At 51.6% G+C, this 27,219-nt stretch overlaps 2 protein-coding genes across 2 annotated transcripts; both read right to left on the bottom strand.

Moving 5' to 3' along the window:
* Positions 1-2,946: 2,946 nt before the first annotated feature.
* On the bottom strand, positions 2,947-4,342 carry ccser1 (coiled-coil serine-rich protein 1). The gene is given in 3 exon segments (XM_067230920.1): positions 2,947-3,327; positions 3,329-3,658; positions 3,660-4,342. Coding segments are annotated over 3 exon segments (1,383 nt in total). The 5' UTR covers positions 4,332-4,342.
* Positions 4,343-10,394: 6,052 nt separating this feature from the next.
* trim36 (tripartite motif containing 36) lies at positions 10,395-27,219 on the bottom strand. Its single transcript, XM_067231294.1, is given in 11 exon segments — positions 10,395-10,658; positions 10,660-10,783; positions 11,078-11,375; positions 13,063-13,377; positions 15,744-15,865; positions 16,649-16,902; positions 17,747-17,842; positions 18,797-18,943; positions 19,560-19,906; positions 24,957-25,191; positions 27,114-27,219. Coding segments are annotated over 11 exon segments (2,265 nt in total). The 5' UTR covers positions 27,177-27,219.

The raw sequence follows: 27,219 nt of genomic DNA, 5'->3' as shown, positions 1-27,219 counted from the left end.
CACACACACACCAATACACACACATTAACACGCACGCACTAATTACACCCTTATTCTCGCCTTTGATCATCCCGAGAACAGTACACTGCACGAAATACTTGATTTATTCCCATGGGCAAAATTAGTGTCGTAAAAATGTTCCCTAGTCCTGCCTGTTGGTATCTCTTGTGTGTTTAGTTTATTTGATCAACAAGGTGGTTAAAAACCTAACAGATGTTAATCAATACTCTGTTTCCGCTTCTCCTCTGGAAGGCATCCAGAACGAGGTATTTCAAAGGGCTTGAGCAACAAGGGCACTCTGTGATCGTTAGCGAACAAATGCTTCTTGGCTTTGTTTCAAGTTATTTTCCAGTAACCGACGGCATGGCGTTAACTGACTGGAATTAGACAGGACTGAACAGGAACACGCCGCTTGTGAGGCTAGCGTGCCCGTAGGAACACGCTGCCTGTGACGCTAGCGTGCCCGCTGTCCTACACAGCCAGTTAAGCAAACTCTTCAACTAGCCGGAAAGCCCCCAAAAAACTCCTCAGTGTATTGACTGTAAACGGAGTTAATGTCTGTTTGTGTCTGGTCTGAGCATGCAGTCCCAGACGTCACATTCTTCTCAGCAGGCTGAGCGGCGTCTGACAGCAGCCTGAGGTGACGGAGTGTTTAAAAAGAAGCATTTAGAGGTCTGACAGCTGAGCGACTAGGAATCACGCTTAGGAATTTTCTAAAATACATAGCCAGAGGGTAATCTTCTAGTACGTACAGTTCTTCTAATCCATAGAGTTATTTATCACATTTAAACACCATATAGAAAATCCCTGGAGTTATTTATGACACTTATATACAATACAGACAATCTTAATTATTAGACTAAGATATAATGTAGACTAGCCAACTCCGCTACATTTCTAGACCAATGTTACACTGTTGGATACAAAGTGTACACAGCAAGAGGAACTGGTGATTGAAACTGTATTCTGGAGACTGGAAGAGGAACTGCTGTAGAGATATCAAACTGTTCTGTACAAACCAGGCTACGTGAGTTTGGTTATAATACTTCCTCGTTCAGTCACTTAAACCAGACAACATTAAAAGACCCACTGTCTGACAGACAGCAAATACAAACCTCAAATACAGGATGTGTCTTTGCTGGCGGTAACTAGAAACACACTCTAGTTTGCTCCCTACACCCAGCGCCTACAGCAGCACCCCGTACACCCAGCGCCTACAGCAGTACCCCGTACACCCAGCACCTACAGCAGCACCCCGTACACCCAGCACCTACAGCAGCACCCCGTACACCCAGCACCTACAGCAGCACCCCGTACACCCAGCACCTACAGCAGCACCCCGTACACCCAGCACCTACAGCAGTACCCCGTACACCCAGCACCTACAGCAGCACCCCGTACACCCAGCACCTACAGCAGCACCCCGTACACCCAGCGCCTACAGCAGCACCCCGTACACCCAGCGCCTACAGCAGCACCCCGTACACCCAGCACCTACAGCAGCACCCCGTACACCCAGCGCCTACAGCAGCACCCCGTACACCCAGCGCCTACAGCAGCACCCCGTACACCCAGCGCCTACAGCAGCACCCACTACACCCAGCACCTACAGCAGCACCCCGTACACCCAGCACCTACAGCAGCACCCACTACACCCAGCACCTACAGCAGCACCCACTACACCCAGCACCTACAGCAGCACCCCGTACACCCAGCGCCTACAGCAGCACCCCGTACACCCAGCGCCTACAGCAGCACCCCGTACACCCAGCGCCTACAGCAGCACCCACTACACCCAGCACCTACAGCAGCACCCCGTACACCCAGCACCTACAGCAGCACCCACTACACCCAGCACCTACAGCAGCACCCACTACACCCAGCACCTACAGCAGCACCCCGTACACCCAGCGCCTACAGCAGCACCCCGTACACCCAGCGCCTACAGCAGCACCCCGTACACCCAGCGCCTACAGCAGCACCCACTACACCCAGCACCTACAGCAGCACCCACTACACCCAGCGCCTACAGCAGCACCCACTACACCCAGCACCTACAGCAGCACCCCGTACACCCAGCGCCTACAGCAGCACCCACTACACCCAGCACCTACAGCAGCACCCACTACACCCAGCACCTACAGCAGCACCCCGTACACCCAGCGCCTACAGCAGCACCCACTACACCCAGCACCTACAGCAGCACCCACTACACCCAGCACCTACAGCAGCACCCACTACACCCAGCACCTACAGCAGCACCCACTACACCCAGCACCTACAGCAGCACCCCGTACACCCAGCGCCTACAGCAGCACCCACTACACCCAGCACCTACAGCAGCACCCACTACACCCAGCACCTACAGCAGCACCCACTACACCCAGCACCTACAGCAGCACCCACTACACCCAGCACCTACAGCAGCACCCACTACACCCAGCACCTACAGCAGCACCCACTACACCCAGCACCTACAGCAGCACCCACTACACCCAGCACCTACAGCAGCACCCCGTACACCCAGCACCTACAGCAGCACCCACTACACCCAGCGCCTACAGCAGCACCCACTACACCCAGCACCTACAGCAGCACCCCGTACACCCAGCGCCTACAGCAGCACCCACTACACCCAGCGCCTACAGCAGCACCCCGTACACCCAGCGCCTACAGCAGCACCCACTACACCCAGCACCTACAGCAGCACCCCGTACACCCAGCGCCTACAGCAGCACCCCGTACACCCAGCACCTACAACAGCACCCACTACACCCAGCACCTACAGCAGCACCCACTACACCCAGCACCTACAGCAGCACCCACTACACCCAGCACCTACAGCAGCACCCACTACACCCAGCACCTACAGCAGCACCCCGTACACCCAGCAGTGCGGCCTAGCTCCCAAACAAGCCAGGTACCCAGCCCTGAACCTGGTTCCCATCATGACCCAGTATGACCCCTGACCCCCGCGGTTTGCCTACCTGTGTGGGGCTTCCTGAGGTGGGAGGACCTGGGCTCGTGTCTCCCACAGCAGGGTCCTCCTCTCCCAGCTTCCTGGACAGAGAGGATGTTCTTGTACCTCCGGTCCGACTGCTCCGGGTTAGAGTGACACTCCCCGCTCCTGGTCGGCCCCCCTCCCTCGCTCTCGCTGGTCTCCGCCTGCGCCCCCCTCGCCCCGTCCGCCACACGCTCCCCCTCGCCCTCCCCCCCTCCCTCCCCCCCGCCCTCCCCCTCCTCCACATCATCCCTGGCTTCCCTCCTCTCCTCCCTCCTCTCCTCCCTCTCTTCCTGGGACTGCTGGGGCGGGGGGCGGGGGCACGGTGGTCTCCGTGTCCGGCTCTGACAGGGACACGGCCGTCTCGTAGTCCGTGTTGTTGGCAGCATCCGGCAGGGTGGCTTTCTCCACCGCCGACTGGGCCGGCGTGAAGAACGCCTGGGAGGAGGACACCACCTGGCTGAGGGTCTCCGCAGGGGGCGGGGGTGAGGCGGGGGCGGGGGAGAGGACAGGGGCGAGGCCGGGGCTGGGGCTGGGGGCGGGGAGGGCGTCCGCCTCCGACACCGAGTCCTCGGTGATGGGGATGAACTCGGAGGGTGTGACGGCAGTGGTGCGGTCCTCAGACAGGATGGGGGACTGGAGGGAGCTGCCGGCCCCCCAGCAGCTCCCCGGCCCAGGACCCCGGGGTGGAGCCCTGCGTGGGGGGGGCCACGCTCACCTCCGGGGGCCGGCAGGGCTCCGGGTTCCTGGAGAAGCGCTGGTGAGCGGAGAAGGACTTTGGCAGCAGCTGCTTCTTCTTGGAGCGTTTGCTGGCGCTGTAGTCGTCCTGGAAACCGGAGTCGTCGCCCTCATTGGTTCCCGAGCTGATGCAGTTGATGAACACGTTGTTCCGATTGGACGAGGATCCCGAGGACGCCTTGTCGAAGTCCTCGGTCTGCGAGCGGGTGATCTTCTTGTGGCGGTGCACCCCGAAACCGAACGAATGGCGCGTCTTAGTACGAATGCCATCTTGTGCCTGCTGCTGCGATTGGTTGCCGTTTGCGTCCGTCTCCGGCGCGGCGCCCTCGGGGGCGGGGCTTCCCAGCGGGGGCTGCGGGCGTGGCTCGCTGCTCCTCTTGAAGCTGAGCGAGGGCGCGCGGAACAGGCTGCGGCGCTTGCCCGTGCTGCTGGAGCTGGAGTTGGTGCTGGAGGGCGAGGCGGAGTGGACACCGTTGCCCACGCCACCGGAAGAGGGCGAGGAGGGCAGCGAGTCCTGCCGCTTGCTGGAGCTCCGGCGGAAGATGGGCAGCCGGGACACGAGGGTGGAGCGGCGAGAGCCGGACTCGCCCATCAGGCACGAGGGAGAGGGGGGGACTCTGGAACAACAGGCGGCAGAGTCGGTCAGAACAGTCAATCAGAACAGTCAGTCAAAACAGATAGTCGCTCAGAAGAACAGTCAGTCAATCAATCAGAACAGTCAGTCAAAACAGATAGTCGCTCAGAAGAACAGTCAATCAATCAATCAATCAGAACGGTCAGTCAAAACAGATAGTCGCTCAGAAGAACAGTCAGTCACTCAGTCAGTCAATCAATCAGAACAGTCAGTCAAAACAGATAGTCGCTCAGAAGAACAGTCAGTCACTCAGTCAGTCAATCAATCAGAACAGTCAGTCAAAACAGATAGTCGCTCAGAAGAACAGTCAATCAATCAATCAATCAGAACAGTCAGTCAAAACAGATAGTCGCTCAGAAGAACAGTCAGTCAATCAATCAGAACAGTCAGTCAAAACAGATAGTCGCTCAGAAGAACAGTCAGTCAATCAATCAATCAGAACAGTCAGTCAAAACAGATAGTCGCTCAGAAGAACAGTCAGTCAGAACAGTCAGTCAGAACAGATTCTGACCACACCGGGCCTAAGCTGTAACCCTTTCTTAATGTAACGTATTCATTTAATCAATATGCCACAGTCACGTACAGCATTTAAACCAGTAGTCATATCTATGAAAAGGTTACCTTTATGTCACAAGACAGACAATCCTACCAGTGTCTCTGTGTCTCATACCTGTTCAAGATAAGATCGTTTCACTTTGAGGTTCCAGTCATTTCACTTTTTCAGAAACAGACACAGAGAGAGTGATGTTCTCTTAATATGTGACTGATTGCGGCCTTACAAAAGAACAAAGTCCTTCAGAGAAACACCTTGAGATTTCAAGGCGTTTAAGAAGTTATTGTTTCCTATACTTACAAAGAAGAATAAATACAACATGTACCGTATAAAAACATCCACGTTATATTATTGTACACGGCTGGTTCAGTTATGTTATTACACTGGTGGCAATACCCTGAAAGTCTGTTTCACAATCTACTAAATTCAGAACTAACGATAAGATTGTTGACACAGCTTCCAAAGACTACAGTAGAAACACAAGGCCTTGATTCATAGCATATCATGACGTCCAATAACTTCTGGATATGAGAAACGAGTCAAACACAGGCCAACTGATCTCGGTCTATCTTATATTTACAGTTTAAATATGCTAACATTAATATCAGTGAAGGATATTAGGAAAATAGCTATATATCTTTGCACTGTTATCAAAGTGGAAGATTTAATCAAGCTTAACTAATTCACTGAATTTAACTGAAATTTATTGTTAATCCCCGAGTTGCACATCCCAACACTCCTAATAACTCACCCTAGAAATACATTAGAAGTACACACATAATTCTGATACTATTTGTGCCATTGATGAAAGAGCCAGGGTGTGTAAAGGTGTGTTAGGGAGTGTGTGTGACTGACTGACCCTGTTTTGGGTGTTTCCCTAAAGACAGGTATTCCACGTCTGGCGCGACACACATAACAACACGCTCAACCCAAAAGCACCGCGCCGTTCTGCGTGTTACTGCTTGAGTTACTAATTATGTATGGACAGACATTTCAAATCTTCTGTGAAAGTCCCTACCATTGTAGGCTCTCTGGGGTAACATATATCCTATCGTCAGGCAATCCTAAACACAGGCTACGACTAAATCTGAACAATGAATGATGCTATGTAAAGCCAGCACGATAGCATTACTAGCCTGGTATGCGAGTATGCTATCCACAAGTGTTGTTGTTACAGTCCATATTAAGGCTACAGCTACTGTAACGTTAATGCATGTTAATGTTGCCAGCTACAAACTAACAAAACCACGCATAGAGGCCATGTTGCTGCAGTAACAATGTCGCTTCATTGTATATTCGTCTCCAGTCTGCAGGTTGTAGCTCTCTGGCGTGCAGCTGTCAAACGAATCGTCAACAATGATGTCGGACTCCCCGGAGCGAGCGAGCTAGTATGCTAATATGACCATTTCTCTATTGACTGGACGGCATTGCAGTGACGAATGACACAAAAATGTAATCTCTATCCAGCAATACTAAAATAGATAAGTTGCCAAATTATGTTTCGTGTGCAGTGTGTTTTTAGCTGAGCAAGGTGCAAGAGAAGGAGCCGGTGTGTTACAGCCTAGCCCGATTGCATTACCTTCTTCAACGGAATTCCAATGTCTTCTTTCCGGTCCGCGTCCGCGAAAGATTAATCTAGTCGGTTACTATTCATACAACGTCAAACTGAAACAGATATGATTCTCAGATATTTGTAACCATGATAAATTGTCTAGTTGTAACGCGTTGTGCAGTCGCAGGCTACAGTTACGTGTAGCTCAAATACACCTCAATGACGTGGAGTCTCGCTCCCCGAGTCTCTTCCGTGTTGCAGGCCACGAGCGTCCCTCCTCCTCCTCCAGCTTCTATCCATGGCAACACAGCATCCTCGAGCAGGTAAGGAGGACCAACTGCAGGCAACTTCAACTGAACTAAAAAACGAATGTACCATAAATACAGTCAATACTTCACTAGTGTTTAACAGATAAAGAGGCTCTTAGTCCATCTGGTAGGGTATTCCATTTAGAGGTACCTTATGATTGAAGCCAATGTGGAATGACAATGTATTCTATAAAGTAACTATCAAGATATTGTTAGCGTAGTAAATAAAATAGTAGGCTACTAACCTATTACACAGCTGTCGACAAATGTTACTTTCTAGCTGAGATCTGACATTTGAGAATTCTAAACTTTTTTTTTTGTCTGTCAGTCTGTGACTTTTTCAAGTTGGCCTCATGGGTAACCTGCTATCGACAAACAGCCACTTAGACTTTAGAGAGCAGCTTGTTGACGGTATGGTAAGCTGACCTTTATTCTCCTCTTGGTTGGAATTTTATTTCATTACCCCTCAGTGAATATGCCATATTTTGCTGAATGTGCATGGCAACACTGTAATCAATAAACCACATTTACATTATGACATTACACTCAATGAAAAAGGGATACAGACTGGTCATTTGAATTCCTGGTGTGTAAGGCATAGTCGTTTCCCCTAACCTCTGAAACGATACACTGATACACTGATACAGATGTAGAACCTAGATTACCATTAAGCCTATTGACTGTAACTGCTGTCTAGTCCAGTTTCGTGATGGGAATTACATCAAATTAAAACTGACTATCAGTTGTTCCTGTTTAATATGTACATTTACATTTAGCAGACGCTCTTATCCAGAGCGACTTACAGTAAGTACAGGGACATTCCCCCCGAGGCAAGTAGGGTGAAGTGCCTTGCCCAAGGACACAACGTCAGTTCGCACGGCTGGGAATCGAACTGGCAACCTTCAGATTACTAGCCCGATTCCCTCACCGCTCAGCCACCTGACCCCCTTATGTAAAATCCAGTGTTGGAGTAGACCACATATCCTAACATCTTTTAGGCTATTGGACTGCACGGCATGTACTGCATAACTAACTCCGGCACTGAGATGTCATAAATAACCAGAGAGAACACAGTTAAGTTGTTAAAAACACTACCATTTTATTTCATAGAAATCCCAGAACAGCAAATAAAGACATGAGCGTATAGTACAGCGTTACAGCACCGTCTTTCACAGTCGTATGAGCGTCACTCACTGAAAACACGTTACATTTTCCCTCCCGGTCCTCCGAACGACACAACCCTACACAGCCTGTAATGCAGTCTAATATTGCACACCAAACACACACACACACACACACACGCACACTAGTAGAGCATTGAGGCTTCACATGCTATGGGCTAAAGTGCTTGATTGATTGATTAGCTTGAGCCTGCAGAATTTTGGTTTTTACTTTTCACTACTGAGACCTTCTCCTCCATCCGCTCAGCAAGGCCATGCTGTCGTAAGAAGCGCTAGTTTCGTTTCGCTACCAAAGGACTGTCAAGATACAGAGCCGCAGCTTTTCCCATGTGATTTCAGGATCTCGGGATACTGAACGAGCAAAAAAAATTAACGTTACAAAAAACGCCCAGATGACAAGACATTCGGTTTGTTTGTCCCTACATATAAACAATACATTCTGTGATATAGGTACACAAAACAACCAGCTAGAAAGAAGTACATAGACTTGTTTTAAGGTGTTTCAACAGTCAGTTTGATAGGAACAGTAACAGAGCCAAGTTCAGTGTACTGGTAGAAACAATAAACAACTCCTAAAGACATAATTATACACACCCATTGTGAAGCAAAACTAAACAAAAAAAGAACTGTAAAACTAGTCATTTACTTTCCCACAAAAACTCAAAAATGCAACACAAAATGATAGAACACCCAAATGGAAAAACAGAGAAAGAGAGGGCAATATCATGAGCCGTTTTCTAACTCTCCCTTGGTTTACAGTCCCACATGATCACTCCAACAACGTACGATTACTATGTTTTATCATTAATCCACCGATGCCAACCAAAAAGTCTCAAGTCCTTAGCCTTGAAGTCCGACAAAGTTCACCGCAAACACAAACTCACTGACGAAACACTACAGATGCACAGCGTCAGAGAGAAGGTACATCACGCTACAGCTATGTACATGACATTTAAATTGACCTTAAATCAGGTTGAAATGTCAGCTTGTCATCAGACACGGAGCATCTTGAAAGGTTGATGTATAATACAGGAAATCATGATAAAATATGATGTTTAAAGCTACAAGAACGACGCAAACCATACCAGACTGAGGGAGCGGGCGTGCAGGGTTACCAGGGATGGTTGGAGGTAGGTAGCGTGAGGCCCAGAGAGCCAGAGACCTGAGAAACCACACACACACAGAGATAACCGTTTCCCTCAATAAGAAGACACAGAGAGAGAAAGATAACTTGTTCCAGAAACCCAGGATCAGTGACCAGGAGGGACCCGGGTCGCCCTTGCCAGCTTTAAAAGCTCTGATCTGATCTTAAGTTTCAAGCAGGTCAACAAGTTACGTAACGTCTACAGCTGTTAGCTGTAGCCAGCTTAGCATCGGTGGCGTGCAACCGTCCTGCAGCCGAACGCAGGGGACAGGAAGTGTGGATGGACAGCATCTGAGCTCTGCTAGAGACCAGGGAGCAGCACTTGGTGAGACTGGGTGACACTGTCTGAGTGAAATCTGAAGGTGTACATTCGTTGTGCGAAATAAAAAAAAGCCTATAAAACATAAAACGATAACATTCAGTGCTGGGCAGTGATTGGATCCAAGATGGCCGTCTGGATCCAAGATGGCCGCCTGGATCCAAGATGGCTACCAACTTGTGCGAGGTGTACGTGTCTGTGTGATGGTAGTGAGAAACTTGTGTTTGAAGTGTCTGCTGAAGATGCCACTGACATATTTGTGAACCTAAGTAAAAAAATAAGAAATAAATGTGCAAGAGTGAAGTGTGAACTACAGTTTGAAAGTAAAAAAGCTAGCGTGATCAAGACGTTTCCGGACAACATCTAGATGAAGTGTGTTTGTGACGGGAGGCTTCTCCCCCTCCCCGTCTGCCGTGTGACCTGTTTCCTCAGTGCTGCTCGAGGGTGATTACAGACGCCAGCTCACCCTGCTTGCTGACCCACTTCTCTGAGAAAAGGCACCTAGAGGTGGAGAACTGAACCGCGACTACAAGGACCTCTCCTGGGTGGAGCTTGCTGGATCTGTGTTGGTGCTACAGACTCTGTACCGAAGACGTATCTTAATAAAATCAGTTAGTGAAAAAACAAGACAAACAAGCTCAAAAGGCTGATGTTTAAAAAAATTAATCAGGAGACTTTGGTGTTGACGTTAACGAAAAGAGTAAACCCCACATCTGATTGGCTCGATCAGATCTACTAGCTGACGTGCAGATCAGAGCCACGCATAGGACGAGAACACCCGTCAGTCACACGTGCCGGCCAATAGCATCCTCCCCTATGACAACGGGGCGGGATCACATCTCCGATTGGCCTGCCTGTAGACCAATCAGCCCTCCCCTCCCCTCCCCCCAGCACCCAATCACATGTAGAGCAATCAAACCTCCCCACCCCATCACATGTAAACCAATCAGACCTCCCCACCCCATCACATGTAGACCAATCGCTTGGCGGTGACAAACTCCTCCAGGTGGATTCTCCCACTACCCATGAGTCCGAAGGCCGGGTACATGGTTCCGGAACAATCCACCTGCCGCTCATAAAGACACCTCATGGTGTCGCCGTCGTAGAAGGACACGCGTCCAGCCTCGTAGTCCAGGCCCACGCCGATGCGCTGTGGCATGGGGAGGGCCCGACCGCCGGGGTCGCCGGCGACGACGGCGGCGTTGGGGGTGGAGGTGGGGTTGGGGGGGGGCGGTGAGGGAGGCCTTGGGGATGAAGATCTTGCCCATGCCCACCGTGAGGAGGGTGAACGGCTGGGTGAGGTCGTAGCAGGTGTCCTCGCTGCCACTGTCGTGACCACTGTCATGATCATACCTGGGAGAGAGGGAGGGAGGTTACTGTAAACCTACTGTACCTTTCCTCTTTAGTGTCACCTAGTCACAACTAGTTCCTAATGAATTGTGGTTCATGTGGGTGATAAACTATCACACACACACAGTGGAATTTGCCAGTTTGTGTCAACCAGTAGGAAACCAGGATTTGTGAATGAATAAGCAGTTTACAGGGTCATTCTTAGCCTCTTACGCCAGAAGCTTAGTTTGAACACAGCACTGCGCTTGATCCCCATTCTCCCTCCCTCCCTCCCTCCCTACCTCCCTCCCTCCCTACCTTGGGCTGCTCGTGTCCCGAGGGTTGTGGAACCACTCCAGCAACTTGGAGTCGGAGGCCACGCCCACCTTGACCAGGTAGGAGGTGGGCTCCACGCGGAAGGCCCAGTAGTGGCGTCCCTGAGAGATGCCCGTGTCCCCGATGATGTAGTCCAGACACACGTAGCTGCCCGTCTGCACACGCTCTGCGGCCAGCAGGAAGGCCACGCCCGCAACGCTCTCCACAGAGTCCCTCCTCCTGCTCAGCGCCAGACGCTCCGGGCTGAAGCCACACTTGTCGTTGAACAGGAAGCCCAACACTGAGGGAGACGGAGGAAGGAGGAGGAGTATGAGATGGAATACAGAAAGACAAGAAAGGAGTACAAATATATATATATATAAATAAAAGAACAGGAAGAATGAGATATAAAAAAGGAAGACAGAGCACATCAAGGGATAAACCGGATGGGAAGGTTTACACACTTTCTCTCACACACCACTAGAGGGTGCCACCACACACACGTTTACAACCCCACACACACAACCTCTCTGTCTCTCAGTCATCGAATCGGAATGAAGGTCAAACCTTATACACAACCCAGCTATCATCATCATCATCATCACCACCACCATCATCGTCATCACCATGCCTCCCATCCCTGTGTTAACGGGCGTCTATAAATACCCTACACGCCTCAAGCCATCATTACGCCACACTTCTGGTCGGAGGTAATTACGTGCACCCAGCCACAATGTGCCATTATAGTACAACACAGAGGACAGCGTGGACGTTAAATTAAATGTACGTTTCTGCGCCCTCTTCCACTCGATGAGCGGTCATCCTGAGGGTTTGCCTGCACCAAAATGAATCAGCCGACTGGTTTATTTCTTTATTTGTCGTGATAAACGACCGTTCTATGAATAGATATGTTGGGAGGTAGAATACCACGTTCTAGAACACGAGAATATTCTGGAATGGACCGGTCAGGGCCCTGCCAGGCTGGCCCTCTGGGGCCCTCTCTGGCCCTCTGGGGCCCTCTGGGGCCCTCTGGGGCCCTCTCTGGCCCTCTCTGGCCCTCGCTCCTCTCTCCACCCTGACCCAGAATTCCAGCTCATTACTAACGCATGGAGCGTCCGTGGTTCAGCGGCCAGCCCTTCCGTCCAGCGCTACCCAGGAATGTGGGGATCTGGGTCCTGGCGTCGGCCCCGGCGTCGGCCCCGGCGTCGGCCTCTCTCTCTGGGTCTGAGTCCCAGACCCTGCCCCCACTGCCCCCTTCTTTCCTGCTCTGAACTCTGGCCTCCGCACCGGATCCCCAGCCTCATACTGCCCCGCCCCTCCTCCAGCCTCTCTTGCCCCCCCCCCTTCTCCAGAGCAACATAATGAGAAGCAGAGGAACTACAGACAGACTAACTGGATCAGTGGTTCCTGGACACGGAGAACAGAGAGATCAGAGAGAGATCAGAGCCCTGACCGGAGAGAGACAATCATGAATGAAATGACCGCTGGACCAGCTCAGAGAATCTTCCCAACTGCCGTGTGTTATCGTAGCGTTCTCAGAGGAGGGTGGAATCAGAAGACATCCGTCTCTGCAGGGTAATCTCCCCCCCCCCCCTGGGTGTTGAGCACCCAGACAGACAGAGGGCTGCAGGATAGAGGGATAAACCTACACCCCCTGCATGGGATCCGTAAGAGGGAGCCAGATGGCCGAGCGGTGAGGGAGTCGGGCTAGTAATCTGAAGGTTGCCAGTTCGATTCCCGGCCGTGTCAATTGACGTTGTGTCCTTGGGCAAGGCACTTCACCCTACTTGCCTCGGGGGAATGTCCCTGTACTTACTGTAAGTCGCTTTGGATAAGAGCGTCTGCTAAATGACTAAATGTGTAAATGTAAAAACAGCCTTCCTTCAATAACACCAGTGATACTAAAAACAAATTACTGGCCTTGAGATCAACTTTAAAGGCACATTACCCCACAAACTCCCACATTAATACCCCCCTCCCTTTCTTACCAGGAGCGGGGGGCGTGTGGAAGGAGACCTCGGGGCAGTAGGGGCTGTGGAGGGAGTTCCTGTAACTGCGGAGCCTGAAGGAGTACACACTGTCGGGCTCCAGGTCACACACCACCGCGCTGGTCCCGTACACCCGCTCCGTGCTGCTCCAGCGCCCGCTGCCCCCCTCCCCCCCCTCCCCCTCCTCCGCCCCGCGCCGCCGGTACTCCACCACCTGGTGGTCGGTGGGCAGGGCGTCGTCCGGGAGACGCCAGCACACCGTGGCCTCGTTGTACACGCGGCTCTGAGACAGGTCGATCATCGGGGGGTCGGGGACTGGAGGGGGAGGGAGGCAGAGAGAATGGACATAGTTGGAATCACTTACGGTAATTTTTTTACATTTGATTTAATTCAGAGACTAAACATTTCTCAGCTGGAGAACAATGTGAAAGTGAAATCAAAAGGAGAGGCAGATCAAAAAAAGTGTTCTTCTTAGAAAGAAGAGGAAGTGAGAGGGTGACAGTTGTCAGGATCTCGGGATGGGGGGGGAGGGATCATTCACAACCCTCCAGTTTCAGTCTGTTAGACACTGCTGTGTGGTGGTGCTGCCCTGAGGAGACGATGCCCTGTTTGTGTTAATGCTCCTGCTGGCCTGTTTCCAGACCAGCCTCCCTCTCCTCTCAGATCTATAGATGGAATGACTCAGCAGGAGGGGGGAAGGCACACACTGCCAGGAAAAGCACTTTGCAACTCCCCCCCCCCTCCCTCTCTCCCTCTCCCTCCCTCTCCCCCCCTCCCTCTCTCTCCCCCCCTCCCCCCTCCTCTCCGAGGCGTCTTCCCCTCTCACTTCCTCTTATCCTCCATCTCTCTCCTCTGCTCCCTGGAGACAGCCCAGGTTCTCGTCAGCACCTAGCCTTGAACCTGCCCCCCTCCCCCTCTCTCTTTCCTTCCAGCACTCCTCCACCCTGACCCCCCTCCCTCTTTTGACCTCAGTTTTACCCTACTCCCTGCTCTCCCCACATCCATCTACCCCAATCCCCCCTCTCCCTCCCAGTGTCCTCTCTCCAGGTCCCTCTCTCATCACCAACACCACCAGCCCAGCCCCGCCCCTGCCCCCGAGCCCAGCCCTGGTTCTGTGGACTCCAACCAGGATCCGTTGTGAGGTGGGGGTGGTTCTGAGGGAAGGGCCCAGAGCTGAGAGCCCAGGGTGAGGCAGAGGAGGAGAGGGGAAACCTGCTAGCACAGCAGCCCGCCGCTCCATAACCCAGCCCGTTCTCAGAAACACAAGCCTATTGATCCTGACAGGCTACTGCAGGGCGGAGGGAGGGAGGGAGGGAGGGAGGGAGGGAGGGAGGGAGGGAGGGAGGGAGGGAGGGAGGGAGGGAGGGAGGGAGGGAGGGAGGGAGGGAGGGAGGGAGGGAGGGAGGGAGGGAGGGAGGGAGGGAGGGAGGGAGGGAGGGAGGGAGGGAGGGAGGGGAGGGAGGGAGGGAGAAAGAGAAGCTTTCTATCCCCGTCTCTGGCCATGAGACCAGGCCACGACCAACCCTGGGGAGGGCAGGGAGGACAAACCTCGGTCTGTCTGACACCTCAGCCCTTTAACTGGGGTGCACTGCGTCAACACTGAGGGATGCTAGCGCGCGTGTGTGTGTGTGTGTGTGTGTGTGTGTGTGTGTGTGTGTGTGTGTGTGTGTGTGTGTATCGCGGGTCTACAGGAGGACAGTGTTTATCTCATCTGCAGCATCAGTTCCATTACACACGTGTATAAATCCAGTCAGCTTTCATCCTTTCTGCAACTTCCTCCTCCACCCATCATCCCTGCCTCCTCTCCCTCCTCCTAATCTCTGAAAGCATTCATTTCCACTGGGGTCTACATCAGCCAGCATCCCTCTCCTCCGGCAGGGAAGCGCTGGGTGAATTTCCCATTAGAAACACTCTCACGTTCATTACTCTGACGCTCTCAAGAGCCAGACTGCCGCATCGCTGGCAAACCTTGACAGGAGACTGCAGCCTTCCCCACCGAGGAGAGGCTGCCTTTAGCCTCCAGCCTCCCGTCTCCAGCTCAGAGGAGAGGGCCTGGGTCTCACCACCCACACCATGATAACACTGCTGCTACTTCTGATAAGGAGAATACAGTGAGGAGAAAAGGGACCAGTATTCTGATAGGCAGCAGGGATTCAACACGGTGATACCATCTCCATCTGTAGAGAACCGAGAACACCTCTGTTTCCACGCCGCGGGACGGCAGGGCTGCAGTCGTGTCAGATGCGAGCGCTGACTCAGAGGGGGGGGGGGGGCAGCGAAGCAGCGAAGCAGCGAAGCAGGAACAAATCCCACAATGCTCTCAGTGCCAAATCCCCCCCGTATACAGGAGCCTAACTGGCTTATCCAATTAGAGAGCTGCTTCTGGCGACGGGAGTGGCCTATTGCAGAAGAGGTCAGGAGGTCAGGGAAAGTGACCCAACCGGGGGTGAGGGTGGTGTGTGTGAGGCGGGGTTGTGTGTGTGATGTTGGTATGTGTGGTGTTCGGGGTAGTGTGTGTGTGTGTGTGTGTGTGTGTGTGTGTGTGTGTGTGTGTATATATATATGTGATTAATCACAGAGCTCATCAAACACACAGCTTCTCTTTGCTTTTAAAAAGCGGAAGTTGACTCAATTGTTTCCATCTTCACACACACACACACATTTCCACATGCCCCCCTCACCTCCTCCGAAGCACATCTCCTTCAGCAGGGACTCCTCCCTGGACGTGTCCAGGACAAACTCATCAAAGGACGGCTCGGCCGCGGGGTGGAAGGTCCTCAGGGACTCGCATGCCTTCTGGATCCTGGGAGGTCAGAGGTCAGTGGGAAACAGCAACACATGTGAACGTGTTAACTGTGCATGTTCAGGTGGTACACAATGCACTGGAGATCACAGGGGCAGAGAACACTGCAGGTCAAACAGGAAGTCCCGCTCGGACAAACAGGAAGTCGAGCCGTGGCGGTAAAAACAAAAAAAGTGGTTCTTTAGTATTCAGATCCGCTAATGGAGATCAATTAGTCGGCTTAAAGGGAGTGGGAGAGAGTAGCTTAAAGGGAGCGGGAGAGAGACCTGAGAAAGAAAGTAGCTTAGAAAGGACACAGAGAGCCGTCAGCCCTCTGTGTCCTTAATAACACCTCCTAAGAGTTTTACAAACACACTCGTGTCCATGGTTACGGCTCTGAGGCTCAGAAGATTCATTCCTATCCTTGCTAAAATAACCAGGCGATGAATCCTCTGTTTAGAAATCACACAGGACAAAGAGAGGGATGTAGATAAAGACTGAAAATAACTGACAGACCAGGAGAGAGAGAGAACAAAACTGGGAAACAATGAGAAAAAGAGACAGGAACTTGGAGAGACAGAGAGAGACAGAGACGGGAACTGAGAGACGGACAGAAGAGGGAAACAATAAGAGAAAAAGAGAGACAGAGAGACAGAGAGAGACAGAGACGGGAACTGAGAGACGGACAGAAGAGGGAAACAATAAGAGAGACAGAGAGAGAGAGAGAGAGAGAGAGAGAGAGAGAGAGAGAGAGAGAGAGAGAGAGAGAGAGAGAGACAGAGACCCTCAGATCTGGCTGCTGACCTGACATGAAGCTGCTTGGCCGTCTGAACGAAGCAGGACTGGTCCGTCTCCTTCAGGACCTCCTGGGCGTATCCCACCAGGCCGCTGTTCTCCAGCATGCCCTGGTACTCCTCCACCTGGCCCCGGAGCTGGCCCAGCCGGCGGGAGCGGGACTGCTCGATGCTGCGCAGCATGTCAGACCTGCGCTCCTGCAGAGTCTCAAACAGACGCTCAAAGTGCTCGTTGGCCTGCCTCTCAGCCAGCTGACCGTTGTCCTGGGAGGAAGAGGGGCGGGTGGGAGAGGGGCGGGAGGGAGAGGGGTTAACACCAGATGAGGGGAACAACCTTGGCATGGTAGCTGTGCCTGCTAGGCTGCTACCTACTGAAACATGCAGCAGCCGATGAGAACAGAACAGAGACACACTTGAGGAGGAAATATAAACAAACTCCGCAGATGAATCGTTACTATAAAACAACTGAAGAGTTGCTCTGCTGTACGAGACCCGGCCACCCGGCAGAGGTGGAAGCAGGTCAGACAGATCTGAACCTCCTCGAGGACCAGGAGGTGAATCTGAACAGACATCACTAAAGGATGAGGCGCACGGCGGGAAAGAAAAGCGCACTCAAATCCCCCCCCCCCCCCCCCCCCCCGTGGAGGAAAGAGGGTTTACCGTGTACACAGAGAGCAGGAACATTAAAATCTATTCATAGAATAAAGTCACCTTCTGTTGAATCATTTCCCTCCGGACCATCATGTAAATGTACTTCCTTGTTTGCGTCTGAATGGATTTGGTTATGTGACCTTCCCTTATTAGCTGACAGAATGGGTCCATTGTCCCAGGGGCTGATACAGTTAGGAACTGATATTTTCCTCAGCTCTGATGACTTCCTGTCAAGACAGTGGATGCAGTACACCTAGCTAGGCTCCAGAACCAATCGGATGGGTGCGAAGGAGTCATTTGGTTTCCACAAGGGGGCATTTAGAATAACTTATGCATAAACTCTTCAAGCTCAAATAACAGGGGGGGCACAACAGCCAATGAGAGCACGGAGTCCAATGTGTGGACAATGCCCATTTGACGGAACAGGAAGTGGCGGTTGCCATGGCGAGCGACTGACCTCTGTATGGTGGATCAGCTCCTCCAGGTCTGTAATCTGAGTCCTGACCTGCTCCTCTTTGCTGATGAGGTAATGAATACTCTTGGCCAGCTTCTCCTGTTTAACCAATCACAACAGAGGAAGGGTTAGGTTTGGGGTTAGGGAGAGGGGGGGGCGGACAACAGAATTGGTGAGGAGAGAGAAAGAGAGATCTGGATGGATCATTCTAGAAATCCTAAACCATTCTGCTCACAACATCCAGTAGTACATCCTGTGTAGGACCGCTATGGGCCTAGCACTGCGGCGCAGCTACAAACAATGTCGTTAAACATGGATGAGACCCAGTCCCTTGTCTACACCGGCCTATCAGATTACAGCGAGAGACACGAGTCAGCCCTTCTCTGATTGGCTGATTGACCTCCAGGTCAAGGTAGACATTTTAGGTTGAATCGGCTTGCTGTTGAACACACACACACACACACACACACACACACACACACACACACACACACACACACACACACACACACACACACACACACACACACACACACACACACACACACACACACACACACACACACACACACACACACACACACACACACACACACACACACACACACACACACACACACACACACACACACACACACACACACACACACACACACACACACACACACACACACACACACACACACACACACACACACACACACACACACACACACACACACACACACACACACACACACACACACACACACACACACACACACACACACACACACACACACACACACACACACACACACACACACACACACACACACACACACACACACACACACACACACACACACACACACACACACACACACACACACACACACACACACACACACACACACACACACACACACACACACACACACACACACACACACACACACACACACACACACACACACACACACACACACACACACACACACACACACACACACACACACACACACACACACACACACACACACACACACACACACGTGATGGGGGTGTGGTTACCTTGAGTATCTTGTAAGCGCTGCTCATGGACGTGACCTTGTGGCTGGCGTGGGACCCTCCCAGCTTGCACAGGTGGCACACAGGACGCCGACACACCTCACAGTACATGTTCACCTTCTCCATCTCGTGCTCCGGACACATCAGCACCTGGGGAGACACAGGTCAGACACACTTCCTGTCTCTAGTCAGGCCCGGTGAAATCACTTCCTGTCTCTAGTCAGGCCCGGTGAAATCACTTCCTGTCTCTAGTCAGGCCCGGTAAAATCACTTCCTGTCTCTAGTCAGGCCCGGTGAAAACACTTCCTGTCTTTAGTCAGGCCCAGAGGCAACACGGACAGAAACATCAATGAATCAATAAAAGCAAGAAACAACCTGGAGCTCAAAATGACGTCAAGGTCGACAACCTTCAACAGATAAAACAACATGATCCCCCCCTTCAGCCCCTCCCTTCCCCCTGTCTCTCCTCTTCCCCCCCTCCCCTCCCCCTGTAGCCCCTCCCTTCCCCCTGTCTCCCCCCCTCCCCTCCCCTCCCCCTGCAGCCCCTCCCTTCCCCCTGTCTCCCCCCTTCCCCTCCCCCTGCAGCCCCTCCCTTCCCCCTGTCTCCCCTCCCTTCCCCCTGTCTCCCCCCCTCCCCTCCCCCTCCAGCCCCTCCCTGTCTCCCCCCCTCCCCTCCCCTCCCCCTGCAGCCCCTCCCTTCCCCCTGTCTCCCCCCCCTCCCCTCCCCTCCCCCTCCAGCCCCTCCCCTCCCCCTGTCCTCCTCTACCTTGGGTCTGAAGTTGGTGGTGGGCCCCACATACTCGTGCTGGGCCTTGGGCGTGCCCCAGGGGTGGTGTAGCTTGAAGCACTCGTTGCAGTAGCTGGCCTTGCAGTCCATGCAGCTCTTGGTGGCCTCCTGCTGTGCGGGGGGCTTGCACATGTTGCAGACGATGGCCGTGGCGGCGCGGGCCGCCTGCCTGTAACGCTCCACGATGCTCTCCAGGGTGAAGTTCCGGAACAGCATGCTGATGCCGCGCTCGCCCAGGTCGATGTCGTGCTGGCAGCCGGGGCATGGGAAGGTCGTGACCCTGGGGGTCACGGAGCCACGCCTCCAGCCGGGGGAGGAGATGGAACCTGGTGCAGCAGACGACAAGTTTGGTTTTCGCGTTTGTTTGTCTGAGATGACCGATAAAGAGGCTGGAGGGAGCGAGGCCACGTTCCAACCCTGCTGGGGGAGCGCTTTCCTTATCTGGTCGCCTTTCGTTCATGAACTTGATTGGATAGACAAGAGGAAACAACACTTGTGCTTTTGCCTATTCGCTCTCATGGAGGAAAGACACCAAGGAGAGTCAGGGGGCAGGCTGAAAGGTTTGGAACGTGGCCGGTCTACTACAAACACACAGGAGGAGGTTAGATGGTTCAAAAGTGGAACGTGGCCTTCAGGCAGAGATTCTATCGTCCAGGAGGATATCCAAGGTGCTTACAGTGAGCTGGACAGAGATGAAATGGAAATAAAATTCTATGACAAATCAGGAACAAAGCCAAATATTTGTATAACCACAGCACAACCAGAAAAGGACAGCATTACAGATATCAAATTTCAACGAAAAAAGATATGATAAAAAAAGTGGTTGCTTTCCAGGAAATGATACCAGCAAATAAAGTTTCCGTTTGCAGGTCATTTGTCCAGTTCAATGTATCCACACACACTCCACTACAGGGGAGCTTGTTAAGCAGAGAAACTCTACCAGACTACCTAGAGGAGAGGAGCATTCACAAAACACACACGGCACGAGCACTCACTCGACACGGCACAGATGTAGGATCACATGCAAATCTAAAACCACAACAACCACACTAGCACAGCACTGACACACAGGTTGTCCACGGTGACGGGAGAGCAAGCGTGTGGGACTGAGCCATGCTAGGAGGGGGGGGGGGGCACTGTGGCATGTCTAGCTGCAGGAATGCATGACTGCCCGTGTGCGTGTGTGTGTGTGTGTGTGTGACGATGATGCACGAGCGATGATGACGGCGACAGTGATGCAGATGAACGGCAGGCCGCAGGTTGGAGCGATGCGGCGGTACGTGATTGGACGGAGCGCTGGGTGACCATGGAGACGGGATGTAAACACAGGTGTGCGGGGGTGTGGCTGGTCCTTGTCCGGAGGAGGGAGGTGGAGGGGGACAGTGTACTGTGTGGGAGAGCTGTCAAGGGCAGCTGGAGGGGTGAGAGGGAAGAATGGAGGGAGGGGTGAGAGGAGTGGAGGGGTGAGAGGGAGGGAGGGGTGACAGGAGTGGAGGGGTGAGAGGGAGGGAGGGGTGGAGGGGTGAGAAGGAGGGGTGAGAGGGAGGAAGGGAGGGAGGGGTGAGAGGAGTGGAGGGGTGAGAGGGAGGGAGGGGTGAGGAGGGGGGCAGGGGTGAGGAGGAGGGCAGGGGGGAGGGCACCTCTCCTATAGAACCACATCGTAAACACGACAGGATGAGTCAGCGAAACTGAGCCAGCAGCCAGGACTTGGCAGAGCAGGTTTACGGCTCATTCTGCCACGCTCAACCTCCCCCCCTGCCCCTCCCCCCTGCCCCTCCCCCCCGCCCCCGCCCCCGCCCCCCCCCACCCCCTCCTCATCCTCATCCGGTGAGAGTATCAACCGAAACTAGACTCTCAACATCCGTGTAAACCCCTAACCTGATCTGTCCCCCTCACCAACCCACACGGACGAGCGGCACGCCCGAGTTCTATTTTGAGCGGCGCGGAGGATTATCTGTCCACGTCGAGACGTTTTGTGTTCCGTTGTTCTAATCTGACGTGCGGGGTTGCCATGTGGACGGCTAGCGTAGCTGGTCCGCGAGCAGGTCAAGGACTGTTGCCTGCTGTTGGTTACCATCTGTCCATGTTAAACACGATCAGTAGCCTACTTTCACAATAGTAGAGTCCCATCAAGGTCAGCGAGAGAGATGCTTCTGCCAGGGGCAGGGGGGGGGGGCTACAGCTCAAAGGTAGAGCCTTTTACTACACATAAGAGGTCACAGGATCAATACCATGATGTCATTTTGTCTACATGTAGCTGCTGAACACAATATTGTTGTTATTCTTATTATTATGGACTGCACCTGTGTGTCTAGATGGGCTGTGGTGACTCTACTTTGGCAGTGGTGTGAGAGGAAAGTCCTAGAGCTACCATCGTCATGGCATTCCTTAGATAACGTCTACTGAGCACTTCCCTGACTGACTCAACATCAAGTGTGTTTTTTGCATCTTCCTGTTCCGTCTTGGTGAGGAGTAGTCTAGTTCCCCGGCCCATCTCCACCTCTTCGTGTGACTTCAAGGAGTGTTTCCAACTGAATTATAGGTGAACGGGATCAGCGGCAGCTGGCCCTGCGGGCATGGACACCAGTCTGGGTCAGAGATAGAGGGGGCAGGATGTCATCTACAACGCTGGAATGATTTAGACAATCTTGGCGTGCCCAAACGGTTAGTGTTACAGAGAAATGAGTTCCTCTACAGGACCTCCTCTCTGAACAAAGCCACTCTGCATGCTTTCACAGTCTGCTGAAAGCATGAGAATCTCCAATACAGAGAGGAGAGAGAGAGAGGAGAGAGAGAGAGGAGAGAGAGAGATGGGAGGGCAACTCTCTCCCTGGGTCTCTCTCTCTCCCTCTCGCCCACTCTGACCGTTTCTCCCAGGACTAAATTAACCAGGCATTACAAATTCCTGTTCATTCCCAACTCCTAGGCAACATCCATGCCCATTTCTCTCATCCTGAATAAGCCTCCCTCCCTCCCTCCTCCTCCTCCTGACTCACCTCCCCTGCAGACAGAGCACCAAGCTTTGCTCCTATTCTCTCCTCTACTTTGTAAGACATGCACGTGTGGATGATGGAAAACTAACGGCTCAAAGAACCATCCCTTCATAAAACAACAAACCCCGGCTGAACACGTCCAACACAAACTGCAGAGGGACGTCAGCCTGTTTGTTCAATAGCTTCGCTGCTCAGTAGACGTCGTCAAAGTCTATATGCCACATGTAGACCAATTCCCCAGACAAAGAATTAACCCTGTTCAAGGACAAATTTTTTTTTTTTAATGGATAATCTCCATTAAAAACGGATTTCTTCAGTCCAGAAGTAGGCAGAATCTGTATCCCAGTCCAGGGAACTGGTCCCTAGTCTACCAGCTAGTAAGATCGCAGACGCAGGATGCGGTGACGTGGGGGTCATCAGTAGTGTGTCTGAGTAGAGGAGCAGCTGGAGGAGAATCGGGGAGTAGAGTACAGTAGAGTACAGTAGAGTAGAGCCAGGGTGGTTCACTGGGGAACTAGAAAGGCCGTACTCACTACCACAGTTATTCATTACATGGAATCCTCGTCTACCTCGGGCTCCGAACGACCGTCTGAGCGTGGCTGGAAGCAGTGTCACAGGTGCACACATCGACAGGTGACGCACACATCGACAGGTGACGCACACATCGACAGGTGACGCACAGCGTTGTGGAGAGAGACAAAATGATAAACACACACTTCCAATGTGAACAAGCAGCCGGACACAGCGAACGGGTAAATCAATCAGAAAAATTGTTAATCAACTAAAAACTAAAAGAAGCGGATGAAATGATTTTTCGTAAGAGATGCGGAACTTGAATTGTGAGTGTGAGCAGGAATTGTGCAGGTTTGCTGTCGTTTTAATTGCATTTCCCAAAACAGTCGATTCGTGATGAGAGCAGCAGCTAAGCTTTGCACTAATCGAGGCAATTTCGGAAACCGAAGCACTTCTTTGAGTGCCCAAAACATTTATAAACAAAGTAATTCAAATCGGGAGGAGGGGCAAAGCATCCCGTACCAAATCAGCCCTCATCAGGAGTCAACTGGAAACCCCTAAACCCAGCAGGGGGTGTACAACCTACAACAGGCTCCTGTAACTCCCAGCCTAGCCTGGTTAGCTTTTTCAAGCCTCTGGGAATGACAAATATAGCCCTCCAATTCCTCATCTCTGTTCATTTAATCCCTCCTTCATTCCACACGGTTGCGTCACCATGAACACCACTACTCTTCCGCTCAGCCAATCAGCAGAGGTTAAACCTTCGGGGAATTACATCAGAGATTAGGCGGTTCTGTTTGGGCCTGTGATGTCATTCGTGCCGTCCCTAGGTTCCCTAGACATGCTTGATACTAAAAACAAGTTCATCTGCTGATAAGGTACAGAGAAACCTCACCGACTAACGACAATCCCTCCTTCTACAACTCCAGTTCATGACTTGAGACTACACACTTTTTTTACATATATATATTACGCTCAAATGAACCTCAGAACTTGTTTGTTGGGCAGCGCGTTTGAAAGTTTCCACTGTGTGGATGGTTGTGGAGGTGAAGAAAGAGGCATTCAGGGGGCTGTGGAGTGGACGAGGCAGAGTGGGGAGCGGGGCAGGAGGGCAGCGGTGCAGCACAGCGCTCCTAGCCCGCAGCAGAAAGGCCAGCCTTGTCTTCACTGCCTCTTAGTGCTATTCTCAGCCAGGGTTTAAACATTGAACCCTCAAGCACTGCCATACGGATTGCAAAGCAAAATAATATTGTGACAACCTCCCCTTGTTAATACACCACCCCAAAACAACTCCAGGTATTTTGTAAGCGTTTTAAATGCTGTAAAAGGGGATCATAACTATGCTTTGTTCAGCCATGTGTACAAAAACCTCATTTTTGAAAAGAGGATTGGGAAGTGTTAATATCAGCCGCTTGAAACTACTTAGAACTTCCAAATCCCTCTGTCCACAAGTCAGGGCTGGTGAGTGGATGTTTGGAGCCTGTGTCTGCAAGAGTGTTGAAACAGACAGGAGCCCTCAGGACTTGAGAGAGCTGGTCAGCTTTCTCTCCTAGGCTACACCTAAGAGGCCTGTCTGACAGGCAGACAGGATTCAAAGAGAGGGTGGACACTATTGGAGAATTTAGACCAGGATCATGAGATGACATGGTTGTACACTTGAGAGAAAAGGGAGGTTGTTTCCTGATGAAAAGCCCCGAAAACCAGCTTTCCTTTGTGACTGTACATGCTTTCAAGCTGAAATCATCCCCAAGATGACGTGATCATGAATTCAGCAACTGGGATTCATCGTTGAAAAAAATATTACCCCTTCTCGTGCCATCGCCGGTCGCAAAGGGGCTGTTGTGACTGGCCCGACGCATCCGAGACGTACCTGATCGCGCCAGTCGGTCCAGCCTCTCCATGCTGGGGGAGGGGACCCTGGAGCGAGGGCTGCCCGGGTTGGAGCACTCGGAGCCCGCATCGAAGGAGTCGTCATGGTTCAGCATGAGGAGCTCCCGCACGCACTTGTGGCAGACACTGTGCTGGCAGGGCAGGATGAGCGGGTGCGTGAACAGCTCCTTGCATATGGGGCAGATGAGCTCCCGCTCGATGTTCTTGATAGGAACCTGCGGAAGAGTGGATACAGTTACAGTGGGCCTGGGGAAATCCATATCGCTCGGTTTGTTAATGACGTCCTTTGTGAAGAACGGCACGGTGGGGATACTCGTATTAAGTATATCAAAACGTGATTAAAAAAAACTGCTTTTCGTCGACAGCGTTCCTATGGATCACATACAGCTTACAGAGCCGTCAAGTGCATACTCTATATTTTGTTGGCTTAGTTTCAAAACATTGACAATCTAAAACTCAATCTAAAACTCAATCAATCAACGACCTATGGCCTAATCAATAGGCTATGTTGACTAAAGTTTCAGCTTGTGATGTGCAGTTGGTCATGTTGCCATGCGGTGAGATTTGCTGAGCCTTTTACTGACGGTCAGCAATTTTGTCTAATTGTAGTTTCAAGCAACTGTTTTAAAACAATGAACTGGTTGAAGAGGAAGAGAGAAGTTCAGACAAATCAATGTTGACAGAACATGTTAACTCTTCATGTAAATATAGCCTGTTGTGACCTACAATACAATGCCGGACGTAATTAAAACGCTGCTGACGTTATCAAGTAAAGTTTTTTTCCAATATTTAATCTATGATTCAGAAACACCAACGACAAACATTGTAACCTAACACGATACAAACAACAATGTTGAATCAGCACCGCACTCTCCGTGAGAACGCCAGTCGAACACGCTCTGCCACAATTATGAACTTATTTCAAGTTTTAGCGCATCTTTGACTTACCACAGAACTTCGCCTCGAAATCACAGACATGATGATATCTCAATGGCATTCAATTTTCTAAAAACGTATGTCGCGCAAGTTCGTAATCGAAATTGCTTGTGGGTTTGAGCGAGTGGACAATGAATGAAATAGCGTGACGCCGTGGAATCGGTCCGCGGCGTGAATCAGCAGGAGTGAAACGGCTGTCTGCTTCTGTTGAGCCAAGTTAGATCAGGAGAGGGCGGGGTTGAATAGCTCAAATCTCCATAGGAACAATGCTGCAGTCCTGAGTATTCAAAGGGAGGCAGGGCTATACGGCATCGGGTTCCACTGTAGCGAAACTTAGGGTTCACAACAATGTGTTAAGGCCCTTGCGCGAGGCCGCTGCTATTTATTGTCATGTGATTGTCAATCACATAGGGGCAATGCTATCAGCTTGGCACATGCCTATGTTATTTCCTGGGTAACACGTCGGATACATTTTCACAATTAGGTGTATCTTAGCTGAAGATCTGATTACACTTTACTTATTTACCGTATTCTTAAGAGCAGTAGTCTAGCCTTCAGCTGGATGTTTTCCTCTATCCCCTGACATAGTCTGATAAAACACGCTCATGAATAATTACGCTTTGGACAATTAGGCCAATGTGTGTGTGTGTGTGAGAGAGAGAGAGAGAGAGAGAGAGAGAGAGAGGGAGAGAGAGAGACAGAGAGAGAGAGAGAGAGAGAGAAAGAGAGAGAGAAAGAGAGAGAGGGATGAGAGACAGAAAGAGAGACAGAAAGAAAGAGATATTATAAAAGATAATACAATAGCTAAGAAAAAAGCCCAAAAATATAATATTGTGCAAATAAATTCAAGCGAGAAAGCTACTTAACTACATAAAATCCTCCATATTTCATTCCTCCACGCCCCCAGTGAACCACTCACGTCATTACATTCTTTATTACCATTTTATCGAGTGGATATTTGATATTAAATCTCGAGGTTGTCACCACAGGTTGTCGCCCCTCATCCACTCTAAAATCAACATATTTTAAATGTATTATACGCGTATGCTCTAGATCCGAGAATCATTTCTCTCCATCCTCCCGCCAGACAGACGGCGCCGCTTCACACCTTGATCAAACCTCCAGACCGATGCCAGCGCGCGACGCTCAGCAGACTGCGCCTGACATGTCCATAAATCATCTCCCTCGCGAGTTCACTTACCTCTCCTCTCTCTATCCGCTCGACTATGTTCGCGAACTCGTTCATATCCTCGGATTCCGACATGGTTCAAGCTTGCGCCGTTAAGACAATGCAGTTGACGTGAAAA

This window comes from Osmerus mordax, chromosome 28 (assembly GCF_038355195.1).
Source record: "Osmerus mordax isolate fOsmMor3 chromosome 28, fOsmMor3.pri, whole genome shotgun sequence".
NCBI lineage: Eukaryota > Metazoa > Chordata > Actinopteri > Osmeriformes > Osmeridae > Osmerus > Osmerus mordax.
Note: the sequence above shows the minus strand (reverse complement) of the source record. Positions and strands in the feature narration are given on the sequence as shown.